The sequence below is a fragment of the Mytilus edulis genome, chromosome 4, assembly GCF_963676685.1.
Source record: "Mytilus edulis chromosome 4, xbMytEdul2.2, whole genome shotgun sequence".
Classification (NCBI taxonomy): Eukaryota; Metazoa; Mollusca; class Bivalvia; order Mytilida; family Mytilidae; genus Mytilus; species Mytilus edulis.
Window position 1 is genome coordinate 81,433,940 of NC_092347.1, and position 25,242 is coordinate 81,459,181.

The 25,242-nt window shown below is 31.6% G+C and overlaps 2 protein-coding genes across 4 annotated transcripts in view; one reads left to right on the forward strand and one right to left on the reverse strand.

Annotated features, from left to right (window-relative positions):
- Positions 1–5,941, forward strand: part of LOC139520699 (enolase 4-like) — a 70,702-nt gene extending 64,761 nt beyond the window's left edge. The window contains exons 13-14 of the mRNA XM_071313578.1: positions 4,030–4,097; positions 5,540–5,941. Of these exons, the coding sequence (XP_071169679.1) occupies positions 4,030–4,097; positions 5,540–5,776 (305 nt within the window). The 3' untranslated portion in view covers positions 5,777–5,941. The remainder of the gene's footprint in view (positions 1–4,029; positions 4,098–5,539) is intronic.
- A 1,580-nt stretch (positions 5,942–7,521) lies between these two features.
- Positions 7,522–25,207, reverse strand: LOC139520701 (trans-1,2-dihydrobenzene-1,2-diol dehydrogenase-like). Of its 3 annotated transcripts, XR_011663942.1 has the most exons (9): positions 25,116–25,207; positions 24,725–24,841; positions 22,952–23,063; positions 21,935–22,098; positions 21,333–21,582; positions 20,731–20,858; positions 19,880–20,030; positions 8,751–10,697; positions 7,522–8,293 (listed from the first exon to the last, which is right to left on the reverse strand). XR_011663942.1 is itself a non-coding variant. In XM_071313580.1 (8 exons), the coding sequence occupies exons 2-8, from the start codon at positions 24,830–24,832 to the stop codon at positions 10,603–10,605; spliced, it is 1,008 nt and encodes a 335-aa protein (XP_071169681.1). In that variant the 5' UTR covers positions 24,833–24,841; positions 25,116–25,197; the 3' UTR covers positions 7,522–10,602. The 3 variants fall into 3 exon arrangements, 2 of the variants coding, with proteins under 2 accessions (XP_071169681.1, XP_071169682.1); XM_071313580.1 differs by having other exon boundaries at positions 7,522–10,697; positions 25,116–25,197; XM_071313581.1 differs by lacking the exon at positions 25,116–25,207 and having other exon boundaries at positions 7,522–10,697; positions 24,725–24,943.
- Positions 25,208–25,242: the final 35 nt, after the last annotated feature.

Consider the following 25,242-nt stretch of genomic DNA (forward strand, 5'->3'; position numbering starts at 1 on the left):
TGTTGGCATGACACGGGTTATGTTCTTCTCATATATGTTATGATGGTATGATACTAAACCCCTAACGGGAAGGATTGTGCCTGATGTTCATATGATGAAATCATAATCTTTCAGTCAGTCTAATTGAAGTCTGGAGCTGGCATGTCAGTTAACTGCTAGTAGTCTGTTGTTATTTATGTATTATTGTCATTTTGTTTATTTTCTTTGGTTACATCTTCTGACATCAGACTCGGACTTCTCTTGAACTGAATTTTAATGTGCGTATTGTTATGCGTTTACTTTTCTACATTAGTTAGAGGTATAGGGGAGGGTTGAGATCTCATAAACATGTTTAACCCCGCCGCATTTTTGCGCCTGTCCCAAGTCAGGAGCCTCTGGCCTTTGTTAGTCTTGTATTATTTTAATTTTAGTTTCTTGTGTACAATTTGGAAATTAGTATGACGTTCATTATCACTGGACTAGTATATATTTGTTTAGGGGCCAGCTGAAGGACGCCTCCGGGTGCTGGAATTTCTCGCTACATTGAAGACCTGTTGGTGACCCTCTGCTGTTGTTTTTTTATTTGGTCGGGTTGTTGTCTCTTTGACACATTCCCCATTTCCATTCTCAATTTTATTGTGTATTGCAAAGAAAAATGTTATCTAACAATAATAATAAAATTGTAAACAATTATAATCCTGGTACTTTTGATAACTATTTACACCACTGGGTCGATGCCACTGCTGGTGGACGTTTCGTCCCCGAGGGTATCACCAGCCCAGTAGTCAACACTTCGGTGTTGACATGAATATCAATTATATGGTCATTTTTATAAATTTTCTGTTTACAAAACTTTGAATTATTCGAAAAACTAAGGATTTTCTTACCCCAGGAGTAGATTACCTTAGCCGTATTTGGCACAACTTTTTGGAATTTTGGGTCCTCAATGCTCTTCAACTTTGTATTTGTTTGGCTTTTTAACTATTTTGATCTGAGCGTCACTGATGAGTCTTATGTAGACGAAACGCGCGTCGGCGTATACAATTATAATCCTGGTACTTTTGATAACTATTATCTATGTCAAAATCTGCACTTTATGAACTGTAAGTTTTATTTTTTATTTTATATGATTTGAATCAAAAGTAATGGTGACTAATCAGTAAAAATGTAACCTACTGGGGCCCAGAATTTTTGAAAATAAGGTGTGGTACCATTTTTCTTTGCTATATAATGTTCATTTTTCTGATATTTTCTTATTTTTGCTAATAGCCCTATAATACTTGGTTTCTTTTCATACAATTTACATTTGTATATATAGTTCTTTGCAATAATAATGATCAAATTCAACAGTAAACTCTCATTTTGAAGACCAAGAAAAATGTGCTTCTTAGATAATCTAAAGTTCACAAAATATCTTTTCAATTTTTGTGAAAAAGATTGCCATAAAAAAATGTATTATTGGACATTCATAGAATAAATGCTCCATGATTTCATCAGAAACCTTACAAAAAGTACAAAGCTTTGAATCTTTAAGTTTAACTTTATACAAGAAAGTATTAGTTGCAATTATTCTATGTAAAAATTTGTATTGAAAAGTTCTTAAACAAGTGTCTTTACATGAATTTCTTAAAATAATATAATATTTTGACCAATCCGCAATTTCAATACCAAGTAATTCCTCCCATTGTAGGAACTTTTCTGTTGGCTGTTGCACATTTCTGTCAACAAAATCTTTGTATACAAACTTTGCCTTTTTGTTACACAATAATCTTTCCAAAAATTATCAATACAGTTAAAAGTTTCAAAATTTACATGAGCAATGTTTTCTTTAATATGTGCTCTCATATACTTTGGAATGTTTGCAATGAGACCATAATCTATAATACTAAAATTACGAGGTCCAATTTGTCAGCCGTCATCACGTAAAAACGACGAATCAAAGAATTCAACTTTATATATAACTAATATAGTACAAAGGTGTAGATTAAAAATTACACCACTCCAGGCCCTTTTGTTTTCCACGTAATTAATATTGCCAATAATTAAGAAGTTCCGGGTCGAGTCCGATACCGATACCAATAGTATATTCACCTTTTACCTATTACCTTATCTGTATGTTCCGCATCTAACAGGCACACCAACAAACGGTGTATTCAGGATTAATATGCTATATACACAGGTCATAATCACAGGGTTGACACTACCAAATTGTCAAATTGTTACCTATTGTAGTATTTTAATCAGTAAGACTTTCTAAGATAACAATACGAATACTAAAAATCTGGACTAAAAATAAGGCGTATAGGTACAGTTTTCAATTTGTTAGCGGGCATGACGTTAAACAGCGAATCAAAGAATTCAACTTTATTTATAACTAATATAGGACAATGCTGTTGATTAAAAAATACTCCATTCCAGGACCTTTTGTTTTCCAAATAATAAATATTACCAATAATTGATAAGTTCCAGTTCGACGGGTTCAAACAGAAAGATTTGAAAGCAGAGAAAACTGTGTATCTTATAATCGGCATGACTTTATCAGATGACAATACTAATACTAAAATAAGGTTTGCACATAGTTATATATTTTAATTCAGTCACAGACCTGCGATGTTACCTATTACCTTATCTGTACGTTCCGCATCTGACAGGCGCACCACCAAACTGTGTATTTAGGATTTTGCTATATACACGGGGTTGACACTACTAAATTCAATCATTGTCACATTGTTCCCTATTGTAGTATTTTAATCAGTATGACTTTCTAAGATGACAATACGAATACTAAAAATCTGGCGTATAGGTTGAGTTTTCAATTTGATAGCCGGCATGACGTCAAACAGCGAATTAAAGGATCCAACTTTATTTATAACTAATATAGGACAATGCTGATTATTTAAGAAAAAAACTTCATTCCAGGCCCTTTTGTTTTCCAAATAATTAATACTACCAATAATTGATAACTTCCAGTGCATCCAAATCAGATGACAATACCAATACAAAATAAGGCTTACGCATATTTATATACTTTAATTCAGTCATGAACCCGCGATATCACGGGTGTGTTCTAGTACTTTAAAAAGTTTGATCAAAATTACAAAAGTCCTTAGTCTCTAAGTTAATAAGGTCAAACAAAGACTGCACTCCCCTTCTCTACCACTGCATAAAGTACAGCTTTAGTTTTAGAAAAAATATTTTTTAACCCATATACTTTTTGGAAAGAGTTAAAACAATTTTAAGTCTGCCTCAAAGAGGTTTCAGTTCCATCTAAAACAAGGAAAGTGTCATCAGCATATTGACTCTAAAGGGATTCATTTTCATGAACAAAAAGTCCCTTTATTTTGGGGTTTGACCTTATTATCATAGAAAGTAACTCAACACCTATAATAAAAAGGTAAGGGGAGAGGGGGTCACCTTGTCTACAGCTTCTCTCCAAATTAAAGACGCTTGAAAGATGGCCATTATTTATAACACAATTTGATGCTTTCAAATAAAATACTTCAAACCAGCTGCATATAGATGGTCCGAAATTGAAACTTGTCACTGTTTTTTTTAAAAACAGACCATTCATTAGAGTCAAAAGCCTTTTCAAAATCTACTAGCAGTAAAAGACCAGTTTTGGTTTGCTTTTCTAAATAGTGTATCATAATTAATCATACATAAGACATGTATTCTCAACCATAAATCTATCCTTTATAAAGCCTTTCTGATAGTCACTGATAATAGATGGTAAAACAGGTTTTATTCTATAAGCAATAACAGCAGAAGCAATCTTTTGTGTCAGTATTCATAAGGCTAATTGTGCGCCAATTAGCTAAATAACGTCTATCTTTATCTTCTTTTGGTATATTTCTGGAGTATTTTCATTTTTTTGTTTTTGTGAACTGCAAAATCATTGAAAATTTATAAGTCTTCCATGAGAATCTTAAACATTTTTCTTCATAGGCGCTAGTATATTTTAATAAGGCCAATTAACTCACTTTAATTGTTTAGAACAAATTCTTTGAAATGGTGCTACTTTTAATTGTTTTTTTTTCTTTTCCATTTCAGAGGATGATAATCAGATAGTTATGTCTTCGTGTCAAGGGGAGACTACTGACACATTCCTGGCAGATTTTGTAAGTTTAAAAAATTATATACTAGTACCATTCATTGAAGCAATGATAAATTATGAAATATTACTTTGCATAAATGTTTCATAAAGATTCTATCATTTTGAAAAGTTTGTTCTTGAACAAGTGAACAAGTAATCAATTTGCTGTAGTCATCACTTATACACCCCAATAAAAATATAAAAAGAAACATTCAGTTCTTGAATAAGAGCTACTTTGGTATATTTTAAGGATACAAAAACCCAACAACACAATAAAAAAATTTGAAATGATAAAAACATGGCAATAATTTCTGAATTTTACTTGAAAATTTTAAGAAAGTCAACCCAGATAATCTGCTCGTCTTGGTCTAAACTATGTCTCTGTATGAAATTATATAAATAAGACTTATTTATATGACATACATAACTTATCTCATAAAAGAGATAAAGAAAAGAAAAAGAAAATGAAATAAAATGGTTTGCTGTAAACAGTTGACTACCAATTAATTTTATACCAGTAGGCCTATAAAAGGACTTAATTCATTATTTTGTGCAGATATTTTCTTGTAGAAGGAGAAAATGTGAATCCATGGTTTACTTCAAATCATGAACATGTTTTGTTTTAATTGAACTTCCCCTGGTATTCATGATATTACTGAATTTATTATACCCCACGCAACGAAGTTGCAGAGGGTATAATGTTTTTGACCCGTCCGTCCGTCCGTCCGTCTGTCCGTCCGTCAGTCCTGTTTCTTTTCATCGCAACTCCTCTCAAACCACACAACAGAATTTCACGAAACCTTTTCAGATGACAAGGACATACTATGTAGTTGTGCATATCGACAGGAAATTGCGATTCAATTTTTTTTCTAGGAGTTACCCCCCTTTGAACTTATTTACTTTATTGTACTACTGTAACAGTTTGTCATCGCAACTCCTCTGAAACTACACAACAGAATTTCATGAAACCTTTTAAGATAATAAGGACATACTATGTAGATGTGCATATCGACAGGAAATTATGATTCAATTTTTTTTCTAGGAGTTACATCTCTTTGAACTTATTTGCTTTAATGTACTACTTCAACAGTTTGTCATCTCTACTCCTCTGAAACCAAACAACAGAATTTCATGAACATTTGTAGATAATAAGGACATACTATGTAGATGTGCATATCGACAGGAAATTACGATTCAATTTTTTTTTCTAGGAGTTACGCCCCTTTGAAATTATTTGCTTCAATGTTCTTCTGCAACAGTTTGTCATCTCAACTCCTCTGAAACCACATTCATGAAATTTTGTAGATAATAAGGACATACTATGTTGATGTGCATATTGACAGGAAATTATTATTCAATATTTTTTCTTATACAATTATTTTTTCTTACACTTATTTAATTTCTCCAATGACAATGTGGGGACGTGGGGTATGTGAGCGTGCTCACTGAGGTTCTTTAATTTTGTAGGCTGTAGGTGTAAATGCAAGACTTATCAAAGTTGGAGCACCAGTAAGAGGGGAGAGAACTGTGCAAATAAATAGACTTTTACAAATTGAAAAACAATTAGAAACGAAAGACAAATTAAAACCATTAGAACCTAATGCATTCCCTCACATAGGCCCTCCACCTCTGCCTGAACCAGAGGAAGGAGAGGGAGAAGCACAAACTGAGGAAAAAGCAAAGAAAGATGGGAAGAAAAAGTGAAAATTTAATATCAGCTGTATGAATTAGACAATACTTTTTCAATGAACAATATTTCTCATACAAAAATAACTGTGATACCCACTATTCTGAGTTTTAAAGAATATTAGGATTATTATGCATATATTGCAAATACAGTGACTATACATAAAAAGAAAAATAAGTTGATTGTTTATTTGTGATATATTATTTCATTTTATTGTTATACATTTTTTATCATAAAGGTGAAAATGAAGGCATTCAACATCTTTCTGCCTTTGGCGGTAGAAGTTCAAGCCAAATTATTCTTTATTTTATAGAAGAGAAAGCATATTTTGTAAACCAAAGCTTTATGAATGCAAGTAAAGCAGTGAATTTTGCAGGAAGCATGATAAGCTTTGGCTGCAATGTTATTTTTCCAATGGCTATAAACTATCTTTCTTAAAATTAAAAAAAATTAGGAGATGTTGTATGATTGCCAATGAGACAGCTATCCACTAAAGTTCAAATGAAGCGGATGTAAGGAATTATAGGCAACCATAATGCCTTCAATAATGAGGAAAAACAATACTGTATGGTCAGCTTTAAAAAGTTTGTCTTGCTTTTATTACGCTCCCGGAAATAATTTGTTGTGAGCATTTAGTTACTGCATTGTCAGTTTGTCCAAAACAAAATGAAAGATAAGATGAAAACTGAAGGTTTTTTTACAGAAACATATATTAACTGAAACATTTACCACCTAATATAATTTCAAGTTTAGCTGTTCCCAGACAGCTTGGTTTGTTGTGTACTTCCTTCATGTTCTTGAGTTTGTGGAAGTTCTGCGTTCAGGCAAGACAGGGGTTTCAAGGAACAAACCTATTTCAAGTTTTTTATGAGCTAAAAGTTGGTTAAAATCATCATTGAATTGTTATTAATTCCTCTAAGGATTCCAGCTACTATTTTATTGTTCTCATTTATGAATAATCTATTTTTTTTTCTTTTAGTTGCTGTTTAGTTTTAATTTACCAGTATCAGGCAGTCACTAGACTTTAAAATTATTGTGAAAATGGGTAAAAATCATCATTGAAGGGCAATAACTTTTAAGCAGTTGATAATCATGTATTACCATTTTGACTAATTAATAAATCTTATTTTGCTGATCATAATTGCTTTACAGTTCCTCTTTAACATAGTTTAAAGATTATACCAACAAGAAAAACCCTCACAAAACGTGTAACAAGAGTACACACACTGGAATGTCTCACCTTCTTTTCTTGTGATTGAATTTATGTTGAAAGTCTATAAGAAAATATGAAGATTGTACTATAAGTATCACATAAACTTTTCAATGATCCATGAAATAAGGTCACCGTCAGACAAATCATGTCAGACAGACATGTACACCATACATCATACACCAAATATAGTGGTCATACCACTTACAGTGCCTGAAAAAAATGATCCAACCACAAAAACATATCATTGATAAGTGAACCATTAAGATTAGGTCAAGGTCATATGAAGACCATGAGATTGAACCTTGAGGCTGAAGCCACAGATGACAGAATATAGGATCCATACGTCTCACTTTCGCAAAATAAATTTTGCAGGATTGAAAATAAGGACTGTTTGTGGCGGACAATTCATCAATTAAATTTGTCAGTATATAGTATATTAATAAGAGTTTCAGTTAGTATATAGTATACGAATACCAAACCCACCTTGTAAGACCGGAAGTATACAGTATTATTCATATATCATATATGCAGGACAAAAAAAACCCAGTATTTTTGATTGCAGTTGTAATTTATTTAATTTCAACAATTGTATAAAAATAAACAATATCTAATCAAATATAAAAATATATAGTTAGCACACTTACATTTTTTTTAACTCTTTAACAAATTCTTCTCATTCTGAATGTCAATGTATAACAATCATATAATATATTACCAACACCTTTAGACTATAGACCTAATTATGGAAAAATTGCACCTCCCATTCATTATTCAATAACCTTTTTTAATACCATAATAATTCTACAACTGGCATATCAAATTTGAGCATGCTTTTTGAAACAATATGGTTGTCACTGCTTATAAGGAAATATATAAATTGACTAGAATACAGATAAAGCTTTAAACTCATCAGACACACACTAGGCAAATACTGACATGATATTTTTATTATAGAAAGGCAATACATATACATTCTATGGAGAAGACAGAACTAAGTTGAAAAACTTGGATCTAATCTATTTGTTTTGAACAATAAAATATGTTTAACCTAATACATGTATAATGTATATGGAATTCAAATATGTATATATGTGTATCAAAATATAGATGTCAAACAATCTTTTTAAAAACTTAGTAAACAAATTGTAAATATGCTTAATTCAAAAGTTGAAACAAGATAGTATGCATACAAATGCTTATAAAATAAACTAATTATAATAATGACTAAGGACTCAGAAATAAAATAAATCTGCAAGTGTTTTATTCAGTTATTCAAGCTATAAAATTTCCCAAAAGTGTATAGTGTGTAAAGATTATACATGTCGTCGCTGGTCTTCTAAAATGTTGTAAATTACAAATTTTTCAAGAAAAAAATATCTCACAAACAGGCTTTGAAAATTTTGGCAAAATGCATGCTTCCAAAATGTTGTATGTAAACTTGAACATTTTTGTAAATAGCAGTGAAATGAAAACTTTGACATTTCTGGATTATCCAAGAACTTAAATTATTTTCACAGAAAAAAAGAAATGTACAATTATTTTTTTTCCCAAAGCCATTCTACAACGATTTTCAAGTTTTCATACAACATTTTGGAAGCAAACTTTACAAACAACTGACATTGGCAATTTTGTAATATGTCTTATTTCACACATTTTGATTGGGGTAACTGCATGCTATTTTGTAATACCAAAGATTTCCTCCCGCCCAGACCATTGGTGTAAAAAAGTATTTTTAGCCAAAAAAGTCATATACGACATTTTAGAAGCCCAGCAACGATGTATTCTTTGATTTTGATAGAAGTGTCTAAACTGCAAATACCAAACATCCAAACTGATCAAAAATGTCATTGCAGTGGATAAGAAAAGACAAGATATATCTTTTTAAGAAGTATTGATCCGGCTCTAAATGATGTTACTTCTTACATTTCCATTATACAGTATGAGTGAACACCTTCTGCAATGATTTACTACCACTATATTTAATCAAATGAGTCATCAAATAAGCAAATTTTTCTGTCGGTTATGCATTAAATAAGCTTTTATTTTATTCATGATAAATTTGTCACATCAATGAATTTTGAACAACCAGATAATTTAACTACTTTTTAAAAAGTCTGATGAGTTCTCTTTTCTAACTTAAAAACATATTATAGTATTAAGAATAGTTAGACATTTTGAATTAAGCACATTTAATGTCAAATTGAACTGAAATGGAATCAAGGAGATCATAAACAAACAAATATGTCACAAGGTGCAGTTGTTGAGGTAGGGATAAATCAATTTTATAATATGTCCCTCCTTAACATCAAACTATGTATAATATGGACTAACATGTCCAACAGTTTAGCATGTACATACAATATAATGTAAGCTTCAAATTATACAATTGTATATAAAAATAAATCAAACAATATTGCATATAAATATATAAATTCACTAACAAACAAAACAAAAAGAAAACCTCATTTTTACCCAACAAAATGAATATGGCACACTTTTATATGTAAAGATATAGAAAAATAGGTTTTTAAATCTAAAATTTTGACAAACATAAACATAGATACTCAAAAACAGTATGTAGGAAATGTCATTTCTCTGCTTATGCACTGGTTGTAAGTTGTCAGAATATTTTCATAAAAATAATTTAAGATTCCAAATGAATTTGGTTTAGTACATGTGTATATTGGTATAGAAACACAGCTTTGACATATTTCAAACCTTTCTTAAAAAGGTCAATCTTTCAACAGTATAATGTTTTAAAAGGTATCTTTGTTTTTCATTCAATTACAATAAATTATAACAAAATGGAATTCTTGGATATTACTCCTAAACAAGAGTTCTAAAAAGCATACCAGAAAAAAATAATTGAAATTACAAGCAATAATCAACATGAATTGTGTGGCAAGTAAAATAATTATAAAATGTCATGATATAACTGGTGAACCTTGCATAATGCATGACACTGCTTTTCCAAGCAATCTTTATAAAAGTCTTGAGAAGAACAAAAAAATATCAAAAAATATAGACCAAATGAACAATGCAAATTAATTGAAAAATTTAGAAATAAATTGCTCAAGGCATTCCTGTTTTACTACATGATACATGAAGATAAAGTTCCATAACTCTATAATGACAAAAGTGAAAATTGTAGAAAAGAATGCAGACCAACAATTAAATTAACTAATGGTTTATAAAAGCTATTGAACAACCTTAATACATTTAATGCTCAATTTCCATTCAGGAACTAATAGCTCTTCAATGGTTTTCATTAACCACATTATATAAAATCTATAATATTTTTATTTACCCACAACTAGAAATTCTACCTTTAACAGAGAGAAAATAAATTGTAAAATTTACTTTCATTGAAGACTGAACCTATGCTGAGTCATAAATGTTGTTACAATTTTGCTTCAACTGTTTACGATTAAAAAATAATTCTTGAAATACCTAAAGTTTGATTTATTCAATCTCCTTGAAAACTCTTGAATATTGATTAACAATCTAATTTACTTTTTCAAGCAAAACGAAAGCTGTCTTATATATTCAAACCAAAAACCTTCAGAAAAGGTCAAGTTTTCTACCAAACAACTAAACATTTCCCAATCCATTGTTTGCCTTAATTCCTTTTTAATATTTCAATCCAATCTGCTTCAATATTTCATCAATTATCTTGTGAATCATCTCAACATCTTTGTATCCATACTTAGGACTATCTAGTTGACCTACAATAAAATCAACAAGTGAATACTTTATAACCAGATGCTCTGCAGGGTGCAGCTTTATACGACTGCAGAGGTCGAACCCTGAACAGTTGGGGCAAGTATTGACATAACATTTAAGCTTGATACAGCTCTGAATTTGGATTGTGATTAAATAGTTGACACAACATAGGATTCTGACACAGAATGAATGTGGTCTAAGAACTTAAACTTAAAAACTTAAAGGGAAAATTCGCGATTTTTTTCTTATGGTTTAAATATGTTCATAATGACATAATATATATATTCACAAAGTTTTATCGCTAAATGTGCAGTAATAAAGGAGAAATTCAATAATTAATGAAAAAATATTAACTACTTCCTGTAGGTCGTGACGTTTTCTCCTGGTTTTTGCATGCCGGGATTTAAAATACAATCATTAAAAGTCTTGGTTTTTAATCATATTTAAACGTAATCGTAAGCGCGCCGATGACTTATGCTTTATCTAATAACCAGCCGATAATAAGAAGATAAAACGCACAGACGTGCAATTGTACACATTCATGAGATAAATTTCTATGTTAAACGTATATATTCGAATTATTTTTTTAGACAACACAAAAAGTTATAAAATTATTTTTAATTAATGCATTTTCGGACTGATAAGGTGCACAAATTAAAGTACAATAATCTGTAAAGACAATATGTTGGTGTACTCTTATTGACCTTTTACTATCTCTGCTATGCCTAGGTTTATACGATGTGTGTATTCACGGTTCTGTGGCAATACTCGTAGATGGCTTGTTTAAAGGTAAATTGTTATTTGCACTTCGGTATTTAACCACGCCTCTAGGGCACACCTTGCAAGGTGTGACTGTCTATTCGGATAAGTGGATTATAAAACAAGGGAGCATTACACACATTAAAAATACAGGTGACAAATAAAAATAGATCGCCGTGGAATTATTTAATTATATTTGGTGCTATTATTTATTTGAATTCATATAAATTAATTTACTAAGAAATAAACAGTTTTCGGTTAAAGACGGGAAACTTAATTCATGTGTCAGAATAAAATGATATACACCTCTTGTCCTTGATTTAAGTCTCATAAAAAAGGGGAACTTAGAAATTAGAAATAGCTTTACCAAATCATTTTGATTGTCTTTATTAGGCAAAAAAGTGTACGAGAACACTTACATTTAGACTTTTGAAACCCATGTATTAATTAATATCTGAAACTATCTGAAGATAACTCTACCGAAGCGGAATATAATTGTACGAATAAAGAAAAAAAATGTTTTTAAATCTTTGCACATTTATGATTAATTATTGTTATCTATTGTTCATTTAATTATACTTAATTAGTACCTTAAATATGTCTACCGCTCGGCATTAAATCTTGGTGTGGTAGGAAGGGATTATTACATATAGATTATATTATTTGGATGAGGATTTGAGCTAGCCTATAAAAACACATTAATTAGTTAACATACATTCGAGACCAAAGGATATTAACATTGCTAATTCAATTAACTTTTACTCACATATATTTCTCTCATGATTTGTGCGTGCTTGTTTCTATAGGACAGTGTATATATTGTCCCAAAATTAATCATAAAATCGTAACTAAAAATGTCTTGTTCGGAGGTTGATAGTAAAAAAAAAGAGGTTGATAGTACTAACAGGGGTTCCAGTCCGGTCAAGAGAGGCAGATTTTGACGAGTATGGTCAATTTGGGTACGCACTAGAGCCAGAGTATACCGAAGAAGAGCTCCATAAAATGGAAGCTGCAGAAAGTTCCCGAAATCAAGATATCCTTAGCAATCCTCGCCAGTTTAACACAGCCGGATTGGTGTTCGTGTACTAAATGCATAGTTATGCCGTTATTGACGGAATGTCTTTGTTGCCCCGAATTTACTCTCTTTGATGGTAATATTGAATTGGGTGAATGCATTAGTGACAATATCGATTTCAGAACAGTTTGTTTGAACCCGGTTGTTCTTGAAACAAGCTGTATAAGTTTTCCGAGGTACAAGCGCCATAGAGGGAGAGCTCCAGACGTACTAACTCACAGCCATGTTCACATTTAGTTGAATTATACAATATACTTTTAATTTTGTTCATTGTTGAAGGCCATACCGTGACTTATATAGCTGCTTAAGTCCACTTCATTTGGGTAAGTGTCTCCCAAGTAAACAAACCACAACTTCTTATTTAATCAAATGACTTATCTTTTTGCGAAAGTTTGGTATGCAAAAGTGCAAAGTTATAAATGGGTGTCTTGCAATATCGAAGTGATAATCTATTTGTCAGATCTCTTATATCTTTTGACGAAATCAAACCATCATGGTATATTCTGCATTTGTATAGACCGAAGTGTACTAAATGATATTCATATTATACATGTTAAATGAATGAACAAATATTAAACCTATCTTTTTATTGTTTTCCGCCCATGTCTGCTCATCGCCAGAAATAAAGTTTGTCGCACGAAAAAATGGTATTAATTCCAGAGTCAAAATTTAAAGAACTTATTTTCCATGTTTTCTGGTATTGTACGAAAGAGAATTGACCTAACAAAAGAATTGCTATCTTAGGCTGTTAGTAACACATGTAGAGCAGTGGGTCGTTGTTGGACATATAAATCTTAGAAAGTGTATCATCTGTTAAATTGCAGGTCACTTAAAGGGAAAGTCCCATACGGAAGTAGGTGTTGAGGATGATTTTTTTTATCCAGTGACACACATTACATGCGCATTCTTGAACGTTTGATACATCATTTACTCTCAAATTGCAAAAACGAAAACTTCCAATTGTATTTATAGTATTTGTATTTTTATCCATCTGATGAGTTAACTAAAGCCTTTTTCAACTGATTTGTATAGTTCGTTCTTCTTCTTCTTCTTTTGGTATACAATAGTCTATCGAATTCGTTGATTACATACTGTTGGCATACGTGGACTAGTCTATTTACAAAACTTTTACCCCAATTTACACAAAATGTATGTTTCTTTCTTATGTTCAATGTATACATGTATATAATTTAAATTGCGCTATATAGTTCCGTAACTTTCTATCCAGGTGTATAAACGAATCGTCAGCAAATGCGTACATTTTTTAAAATCAATATTTCTGGTATGTTCCAATCTGTCCTTTACTGTTGACAACGAGTTTATATTACATTTTCCTAAATTAACCCTTGGAAAAAATGTGTAAATAGATTTTTATTTCTTCAAATCTTTTTTTTTATGTATTATTTATATTTTTATAAATAATATTCTTAACACCAGAAATGTTATTTATAAACAAGCGTATATGAGTTAAGTGATGACTAGTATATTATATCACTTTCAGACACGCAAGACAGAGATGTATATTATAAACCTGATAGTTCAAAATGGAAAGTTATAAGTTATCGGCCGTGTACACCGATCAATACCTACAGAAGTGAAACGATGCATGAACTTGCAAGCCCGACAGGATATCGCTTGAATACTTGGACGTGTCACCTCACACCCCTCACAATACCTTTGGGAGTAATACCTTAAGCCATGCTGGTGATCAGATGACTTTTTAATTAATTCCAATATTAACAGTTTAAAAATAACAGACTATGGTTATTTAAAAAAAAAATAAGAACATTTTCCGTATCAAGTTAGTTAGTCAGATAAAACAACCGTACGATTGACAAGATATCGACACGCAATTACGACTGCATCAGTTACTGTAGTTTTGGTCCTTTGTGGTTTATAGACATATCGTGATTTTTGATCGTAGAAGATGACAAAATGGCAGAACGCAAAGAATTGATACTCAAAATTTAAAATCGATGGTGATCTCTTATCTAGCGGAATAAAACTTTAATATCTATAAATTTGAGAATTTTTATACAGAATGGACATAATATCAATTTTTGATTTTTTTGCGAAGTTTCCCTTTAAAAATTTTAAATTGGACATTTAATACCTATTATGGTCCAATATCCAAAATCTAAATACATGGTTAGATTCAGCATATCATAGAACCCCAAGAATTCAATTTTTCATGAAATCAAATAATGTTCAATTTTAGACCCTTTAGACCTCAATGTGGACCAATTTGATAACCGGGCCCAAATATTAAAAATCTAAATACATGGTTAGATTCAGCATATTGAAGAACCCCATATATTAAATTTTTGTTGAAATCAAACAAAGTTTAATTTTGGACCCCGATTTGGACCAACTTGAAAACTGGGCCCAAAATCAACAAGAGGCTGTCACAACGACAGCAAACCGGATTTATTAACATTTATTTGTGTCCTGGCAATATCACAAGAACCATTACTGATGAATGGTGAAAGTGAAAATCGTCGATATCAAATTTGACCTCCATTTTGTCATCAGTATCAACATATTAAAATTTGAAAAGCTTAGATTGAATGGTTCATGAGTAAATGCAATAAAGTGAATGGAAACGCCATTTTACGATCTTTCAAGAACCATAACTCCTGAACAGTAAAAGTCAAAATCGTCATTATTGAACTTGACCTTTATTTTGTCATCAGTAACAACATATAAAAATTTCAAAAGCTTTGGTTGAATGGTTCATGAGAAAATGCACGGACACGACTGGAAACACCATTTTTCAATCTTTCAAAAACCATAACTCCTGAACAGTAAAAGTCAAAATCGTCATTATTGAACTTGACCTCCATTTTGTCATCAGTATCAACATATTAAAATTTGGGAAGCTTTGGTGGAACAGTTCATGTGTAAATACACTGACACGACTGGAAACTCCATTTTTCAATCTTTCAAGAACCATAACTCCTAAATGGTAAAAGTCAAAATCGTCATTATTGAACTTGACCTCCATTTTGTCATCAGTAACAACATATTAAAATTTGGGAAGCTTTGGTAGAACATTTCATGCGTAAATGCACGGACACGACTGGAAAAACCATTTTTCAATCTTTCACGAACCATAACTCCTGAACGGTAAAAGTTAAAATCGCCATTATTGAACTTGACCTTTATTTAGTTGTCAGTAACAACATATTAAAATTTTAAAACCTTTGGTTGAACGGTTCATGAGTTAATGCACGGACAACATTTGATTGCCGCCCGCCTGCCCAGCCGCCTGCCGTACATCCCCAAATCAATAACCAACATTTTTGTCACAAAAATCCGGTTAAAAATCTAAGTACATGTTTAGATTCAGCAAATCAAAGAACCCCAAGAATTCAATTTTTGTTAAAATCAAACTAAGTTTAATTTTGGACCCTTTGAACCTTAATGTAGACCAATTTGAAAACAGGACCAACTAGAGGCTCTCAAAAGCCTGTGTCGCTCACCTTGGTCTATGTGCATATTAAACAAGGGACACAGATAAATTAATGACATAATTGTGTTTTGGTGATGGTGATGTGTTTGTAGATCTTACTTTACTGAACATTCTTGTTGGTACAATTATCTCAATCTATAATGAACTTGGCCCAGTAATTACAGTGGAAAATATTTTCTAAAAATTTACAAAAATTTATGAAAAATGCTAAAAATTAACTATAAAGGGCAATAACTCCTTAAGGGGTCAATTGACTATTTTGGTCATGAAAACTTATTTGTAGATCTTGTTTTGCTGAACATTATTGCTATTTACAGTTTATCTCTATCTATAATAATATTCAAGATAATAACAAAAAACGGCAAAATTTCCTTAAAATTACCAACTCAGGGCAGTAACCTAACAACAGGTTATCCGATCCATGTGAAAATATCAGGGCAAATAGATCTTGACCTGATAGACAATTTAACACGTCAGATTTTCTCTAAATGCTTTGGCTTTTGAGTTATAAGCCAAAAACTGCATTTTACCCCTATGTTCTATTTTTAGCCGTGGCAGCCATTTTGGTTGGATGGCCGGGTCACCGGACACATTTTTTTCAATTAAATACCCCAAAGATGATTGTGGCCAAGTTTGGTTTAATTTGGCCCAGTAGTTTCAGAGGAGAAGATTTTTGTAAAAGATTTCTAAGATTTACGAAAAATGGTTAAAAATTGACTATAAAGGTCAATAACTCCTATAGGGGTCAACTGACCACTTTGGTCATGTTGACTTATTTGTAAATCTAACTTTGCTGAACATTATTGCTGTTTACAGTTTATCTCTATCTATAATAATATTCAAGATAATAACCAAAAACAGCAAAAATTCCCTTAAATTACCAATTCAGGGGCAGCAACCCTACAACGGGTTGTCGGATTCATCTGAAAATTTGAGGGCAGAAAGATCTTGACCTGATAAACAATTTTACCCCATGTCAGATTTGCTCTAAATGCTTTGGTTTTTGAGTTATAAGCCAAAAACTGCATTTTACCCCTATGTTCTATTTTTAGCCATGGCAGCCATCTTGGTTGGTTGGCCGGGTCACGCCACACATTTTTTAAACTAGATACCCCAAAGATGATTGTGGCCAAGCTTGGATTAATTTGGCCCAATAGTTTCAGAGGAGAAGATTTTTGTAAAAGATTTCTAAGATTTACGAAAAACGGTTAAAAATTGACTATAAAGGTCAATAACTCCTAAAGGGGTCAACTGACCATTTTAGTCATGTTGGCTTATTTGTAAATCTAACTTTGCTGAACATTATTGCTGTTTACAGTTTATCTCTATCTATAACAATATTCAAGATAATAACCAAAAACTGCAAAAAATCCCTAAAATTACCAATTCAGGGGCAGCAACCCAACAACGGGTTGTCGGATTCATCTGAAAATTTGAGGGCAGAAAGATCTTGACCTGATAAACAATTTTACCCCATTTCAGATTTGCTCTAAATGCTTTGGTTTTTGAGTTATAAGCCAAAAACTGCATTTTACCCCTATGTTCTATTTTTAGCCATGGCGGCCATCTCGGTTGGTTGGCCGGGTCACGCCACACATTTTTTAAACTAGATACCTCAATGATGATTGTGGCCAAGTTTGGTTTGATTTGGCCCAGTAGTTTCAGAGGAGAAGATTTTTGTAAAAGTTAACGACGACGGACGACGAATACGACGACGACGACGGACGCCAAGTGATGGGAAAAGCTCACTTGGCCCTTCGGGCCAGGTGAGCTAAAAATTAAGAATCTAAATACACGGTTAAATTTGGCACATCAAAGAACCCCAATAATTCATTTTTTGATGAAATCAAACAAAGTTTAATTTTGCACCCTTTTGGCCCCTAATTCCTAAACTGTTGGGACCAAAACTCCCAAAATCAATCCCAACCTTCCTTTTGTGGTCATAAACCTTGTGTTAAAATTTAGATTTCTATTTACTTATACTAAAGTTATTGAGCAAAAACCAAGAAAAATGCTTATTTGGGACCTTTTTTGGCCCCTAATTCCTAAACTGTTGGGACCAAAACTCCCAAATTCAATCCCAACCTTCCTTTTGAGGTCATAAACCTTATGTTAAAATTTCATAGATTTCTGTTTACTTATACACGTACTAAAGTTATTGTGCAAACCAAGAATAATGCTTATTTGGGCCCTTTTTGGTCCCTAATTCCCAAACTGTTGGGTCCAAAACTCCCAAAATCAATCCCAACCTTCCTTTTATGGTCATAAACCTTGTGTTTAAATTTCATAGATTTCTATTTACTTATACTAAAGTTATAGTGTGAAAACCAAATGTCTTCCACGACGACGAAGCGGCATACGATGATGACGCCAACATCATACCAATATACGTCCAAAATTTTTTCAATTTTTGCGGTCGTATAAAAATTACATCATGTTTTAATGACCAAAAATTAGTGTTCACGTACTACTCTGTAAAAGAAGTAAAGGACATGAATAAATGAAAAATGGATAACAGAACCATGTAAAAAAACAAATTTCTTTATCACTGGTTTTGTTCATATACAAATCATATTGCTAATTAAACTGTTGTCTCAAGTTAGTGTACCTCATGTTTTGCTTGACACAGAACATGGTTATACAAAGTGGAAAAAAAAGTATGGCATTAAAATGTTAATTTAGACATGTGTATAGTTAACCAGGGTTTTCGCTGTTGGTCACCATTTTCACAATTTGCAAAAAAATAATAATTGTGGCGATTAAAATTCGTCATTGGCGAAAGAATTTGGCGAAAGAAATATATATACGATTTATTTTCAGCCATGTTGTTTATTTACATTTTTTCGGGTTTCTCAATTTTATCTGATCAGACAATATACTCAGAATTCACCTTGAACTCGTTTAGATTTTGACAGAAAATCAATAATCAGCTGATTGCATTTTGTGATATCGACAACAAAGGATTACAACAAAGGACTAATCAATAACGGTGTTGATTGTATTGTTGACAAAATAATATGGGTAAATGGCGTCTATCACATGTCACAAAAGGATCGTTAATTAACTACTTTGCGACGCACATGTTCGAAGCAAACTCTTGACGTTTCCTTTCCTTCTTTTAATGAAAGAAAACTGTTGTAATGACGAAAAAAATTTAAAAGCAAGAAAAATCGCCGATTTAAAACTTGATATAGGTAATTGATTTTAAAGAGTACTTTAAAGTCGTTTGTGTGTCACGACATGTTTCAAGCATAGTTTTACGTCTCAACTTTTTCATTTTCGATGGCCTAGACTAGAAGAAAACTGTCATTATGAAGAAATCTTTGCAAAAGATTGGGACCAACGTCTCGAAAGGGAGTAACCCTTCAATGGTTACCTACACCTTAATTGAGGGATCAATTCCAATTGATAAAAGCTTTTGTTTTGTTGTAAAAATCACTTCATAGACCAAAAGGGCACCTATTTTTCTTTTAATGAAACTTTCTCAAAGAACTGTATATATTTCTTGTAATATATTGTCAAAACATGTCCAAGAATTTTGTTATATTATGGGACTGATATCTTCTTTATTATCAAAAGTAAGTGGCCCCCTCTAAAGAAAAGTTGTTCAAAATACATGTATAATGAATTTTCACCCTTTTAAAAAAGTTCCGTCTTTTTAATAGTAAATGTTAAGTGTTTATTCATTACGTAGACTCTAAGATAAGTTTGAGAGAATAATCATAGACAAAGATGGGGCAAACTCATCTTATTTAGGGGGGAGGGGGAGAAAAATATGTTACTTGGCGAAAAAAATATCAAAGTGGCAAACAATATATTGTTTTGGCAAAAGAGGTGGCAAAAATAATTGACCCAGGGGAAACCCTGGTTAACCTTACCACTTCTGATTAATTTGAATGCATGGTCAGCTTCATATCGTAGTCCACCACTGTTATAAAAGTTATACGGTGATGGACCTTCAGGTATCTTATTTTCTAATGTTGTTTCTGTCAGCTTTACAGACTTGGGACACCAGAAACAATCATCAATCTGTAAAATAATAAATCATTTCCTCATTTTCTGTCACATTATTTTAATAAAAAATTCAACTGGTTTCATGTCAGTTTCACGTTTTAATTTTATTAACTTTGGCTTTACTTTTAGGGATATCAATAATCTTTCAGTGCCAAGGTCAGTGTTACTGTACATATAAAATGACCTTCAAGCGACCTTTACTATGTATTTAAAGGCAGCCCTTTTGCACAACTTAATTAAAATTTTCCTTCAACTTTTGTTATTGTAAAGCTGTCTAAACAGCATCTATCATTTTCATATAAATTTTCTTTCTTATGCTTCATCAAAAGGTGCAAGGAAAAACTGTATACAAGAATATTGCTGCACCATGTTGAAATATTTTCCTTTTAAGAACCGTTTTGCGCTGTCTAAATTTTGAAAGCTACAACAATTTATCTTCATGTACGCACATTTGCATGCCATAGATAAGCAAACCAATTTTTTAAAAGAGTGTTTTAAATCATGGTTTATTAATCTTTTTCTTTCTGTGTAACTAGAAATTTATAGTTTGCTTTGATAATAGCCTCGACACATAAAATTTAAGGGAAATATACGAGCAACTAACATCATAGAACATAAATATTTCACAGATTTTAACAATAAAATGTTTATTAAAACTATGAAACGAATTATCAGGAGCTATACACAGTAACACACATTTATCATAAAAACTTACAAAAATTTGACCTTTTGATCCCATTATGGTAGCTGTATTGTTCCCAGAGGCAGTTTTACCACTGTATACCAAACTAGCTTTTCTATTTCCACTGTATAATAATATTACACATCCATCTTCATCCACACCTGTATATAATATATTCAAGAAGCTTCACTTGATTATTCTTCTTAATATTTTTACATAATTCTAATGGGATTAGAGTCAGAAATGCAGTTAATTTTGGAACACTTTTTTATATGCACAATATTTGTTGATAGATTTATAATTATCATATTTACTTTATAAGGGGAGATAACTCATATTATTTTAATTTATTTTAGTTTTTTCTTAATAAGAAAGCAAAATTAAAGAATATTCAAAAGTTCATTAAAAATGAGCTTGGTCATTTGCATTTTCTCTAACATTGAATTTTCTAATGCAGATATTATATCTCTCTTTAGTAGTCTTTAAAAGACTATTGCGGTTGTGCTTTTTGTCATGTATACAAATAAGAATAAACTTCTCTGTGATACACATTATAGCAAATAAACTTTTTTCATAAGTATATAATCCACACTTAACAGCAGACTATTGAAGTATTTGGTGACTCATGTGGTTACCTTCCTCATTTAGGCTACCAGTTGCAATAATCTTTTCTGGCATCTCTCCATATACATGACAAGCAAACTGTATACAGTAGATTCCTATATCTAGAAGTACACCACCCATTAAATCCTTCTTGCATAAACGTTCTACTGACATAATAGGAATACAGAATTGTGTGGTTACCATGGAAATGTCTCCTAGTTTTCCAGAATTTATTTCATCCTTGATTGCATCATAGACTGGGAAGAATCTACTCCAAACTGCCTAAATATAGACATAAAACTAAAATAACTGTGATGTCATTGTGGATCAATCATAAGTACCGGTATGTTGAAATTGACATATTTGACCAAAATGAATTTCATAACACAGATTTTGGACAAAATTGACAAGGGTCAGAAATTCATATTTTATAGATTTTTTTCTTCCCAAAAATTTAAATTTCACAAAATTACCTTTTTCAAAGGAAATCTACATTGCTTAAGATACATGTTTTCTATAACAATCTAAAAGAAAGTAATCTTTGCATTGGCCTTTATTATGCTGACCTATCTAAAGATTAAAATGCATATTGTGTACATAATCATAAATTTTACAACTAGCTCAATAAGCTTACCTCAAGGAACAGTAGTTTTTTCTCTTTGGCATAATCTAGGACCTTTTTACATTCTTGCCAGGTTGGTGCCAATGGTTTCTCACATACCACATGTTTTCCAGCCTCTAACATCATCATACTCAATCTGACATGCTCTGTATGTATCACCCCGATGTAGACAATTTCTGGAAATAAAATCTACTATTGAAAGATTAAAAAATTTCTAAATCTAGACTGCAGAAAATTATTCTATAATGGTTATATCTTGCCACTAATTGATTATTGTTGTATAGTGTGGAGTAGTTGCAGCAGTGAGGGTTCAAATAGGATATTAAAATTACAAAAGAGAGCTGCTATATTAATACTAGAAACACACCCTTTCGCTCCTTCTGTGCCCTTATTCAAACACTTAAACTGGATGACAGTTTATCAGAGAATAAAATACCACAAGTTTCTGATGACATTTAAGTGCATCAAAAATGATGCCCCATCATATCTTACTAACAAGTTTCATTATGTTTCAGAAAGAAATACATACCCCTTGAGAAATGTTGTTCAAGGAAACCTCATACTCCCTAAACTAAAAACAGAATTGTTCAAAAAAATCTTTTATGTTTTCTGGACCATTCTTGTGGAATAATTTGCCAATACTGTTAAGAAATATTACAAATGTTAATTCTTTCAAATACAAAATAACAGATCATTTATTGAAATCGGCCTAGCTGTATAAATAATATTAAAAACTGATTATGTCATCATGTTTATTTTTTCATCACATTTTATCAAGTTGTATTGAACATTATTATCATACATAACTTTTTATACTAATGTATGCAATGTATATGTTTGCATTTTGTTTGATTTTTCATGATGAGGGCCTCAGGGAAGATTAGTTATATAGCTAACTGTGTAACCCTCTTAAAATAAAAAATTAAAATAAAGTATTGTTATACACTGAATCAATACATTTCCTATGATCATCTTATTTTCTACTTAACAGTGTTAAAAAAATGAATATCAAAAATAATAAATACAAACCAATATCTGGGTCATTAGCTACATCTTTATAAGAACCATAAGCTTTTGGTGCTTCAAATATATCTGCAAACTTTTGGGCTTTTTCTTGGGACCTGGCAGCAATAGCAGTAATCTAAAAATAAAAAATAACCAACTGTAAACTGTTAAAAGATTGGATAATCACTCCCCAAGATTATCATCTGCATAGAAGCATGTAGTATTTTGAGTATTGGCATGCATATGCGTTTAATTATATTTTATGCTTGTAATTGTTTGGTAACATACGTACTGAACATGATGAAAGTTAAGTTAAAATTTAGGCAAAGTCAACCTTGGAATGAGTTGTTTTTTGTGATCTCAAAAAGGTTCATCAGTTTTTCAAACTTTTGGTCATACCTGATCATTCTGTTGATGGTTAATTTACATGGAGATGAAATGTGTGTCTGGCGTTCTAAATTATAATCCTGGTACCTTTGATAACTATTCACACCACTGGGTTGATGCCACTACTGGTGGACGTTTCGTCCATGAGGGTATCACCAGCCCAGTAGTCAACATTTCGGTGTTGACATGAATATCAATACATGTAATGTGGTCATTTTTATAAATTTCCTGTTTACAAAACAGCTTTATAAATATTTTGATATGAGCGTCACTGATTAGTCTTATGTAGACGAAACGTGCGTCTGGCATACTAAATTATAATCCTGGTACCTTTGATAACTATTTAATTACAATATGTACAAAGATTCAACAAAAAAGTAGAATTAGTACTTTTAAATTTACTGTTTAAAACACTCTTTTCAACTCATCAAAAACCCATGTGTATGTCCAATATCAAGAACACTGTATTTTGAACTATTGCAATCGTCTGGGACACTACAAAAACATATAAACTTTGCCTGTATTTCTCAACCTAAAATGAATAAATTCCTTAACTATATGGGAACATATGCTCATTTGAACATACTTCACATATACACACTGTGTAAATAAACTTGAAATTTTTGTGTTATGGTCAAACCGGTTTTGGGGTTAAACACTAATTTTTCCAAAAAATCTGGAGGCCTGCTAGACGACTTAATTCGTTTAAAATTGCTATGAACGAATACTTTTACATGTAATGCAGTACAAGCTACTGCTTATTTGTCACATACATATGTTTCAATGACATTTTTGTCCAATTTCTGTATTGTACCTTCGATATTCGTTCACTCAGATACATAAAATTAACTGAAACTCCTAAATCAATACATTTTCTTAAAAATCAACATTAGCTTGTACATGTACTGCATTACATGTAGAAGTATTCGTTCATACCAATTTTAAACAAATTAAGTCTTCAAGCAGGCCTCCAGATTTTTTGGAAAATTTAGTGTTCACTTCCAAAACCGGTTTGACCATAACACGAAATCTAGCAGGCCTCCAGATTTTTTGGAAAATTTAGTGTTCACTTCCAAAACCGGTTTGACCATAACACAAAATCTAGCAGGCCTCCAAATTTTTTGGAAAATTTAGTGTTCACTTCCAAAACCGGTTTGACCATAACACAAAAATTCTAAGTTTATTTACCATGTTTACAATTTACACAGTGTGAATACGTTAAGTATGGTTAAATGAACTATGTTCCCATAGTTTAGGGATTTCTTCATTTTAGATTGAAAAATAGAGGCAAGGTTTTGATGTTTATGCAATTTTCTATATTTTAACTTTAGTGGAACCTTAACATCTGATAAAGATGCACTAACTTGTATTAAAAAATATTATGTATATTATAAAACATTAATACAATACCTTATGTTCCCTTTCATATCTGCTCAATGTCATCATTGCAGAACAGAAATCATTGCTGATTTTTCCAGCGCCACATATACCCCAATTCAAAACCTTCTCTTCAGCCATCCTTTCACTCTAAAAAATAAATGTCTCTTTACTTATCTATACCACAACTCAAATTCTATGACACAAGGTTCTACTAACATATACAAAATTTCTAGAAGTTCACTGTTTTTTACACCTGCACCCGAAGACACTTGACTTATAAACCCTAAACTAAAGCAAAAAAAGTTATTCCAAGGCCAAGAGGTGACAAGATTTATAATACACAATGTCATTCAGAAAGAGTTTGGTTTCTTATTAAGTGTTTTTGTCTAGTACACATTCCAGTTTTTATTTTTCATCATACCTGTTATAACAAAGAAATATAGAGATATGTATACAGTAGCTGGATAGAGCACCTGCACCTGTTATCAATTAGTTAAAATGAATAAAAGAAAGATTTTATTTTGAATATATATATATTTATCCTTCTG

Bases quoted from the DNA above. Each gene is read 5' to 3' on its own strand.
- LOC139520701 (XM_071313580.1), bottom strand. From the start codon at position 24,832: ATGGCTGAAGAGAAGGTTTTGAATTGGGGTATATGTGGCGCTGGAAAA. The intron at 23,064-24,724 runs GTATTGTATTAA...TTTTATTTTTAG, and splicing joins GATATGAAAGGGAACATAAG to ATTACTGCTATTGCTGCCAG. The intron at 20,859-21,332 runs GTAACCACATGA...TATTATATACAG, and splicing joins TGGTAGCCTAAATGAGGAAG to GTGTGGATGAAGATGGATGT.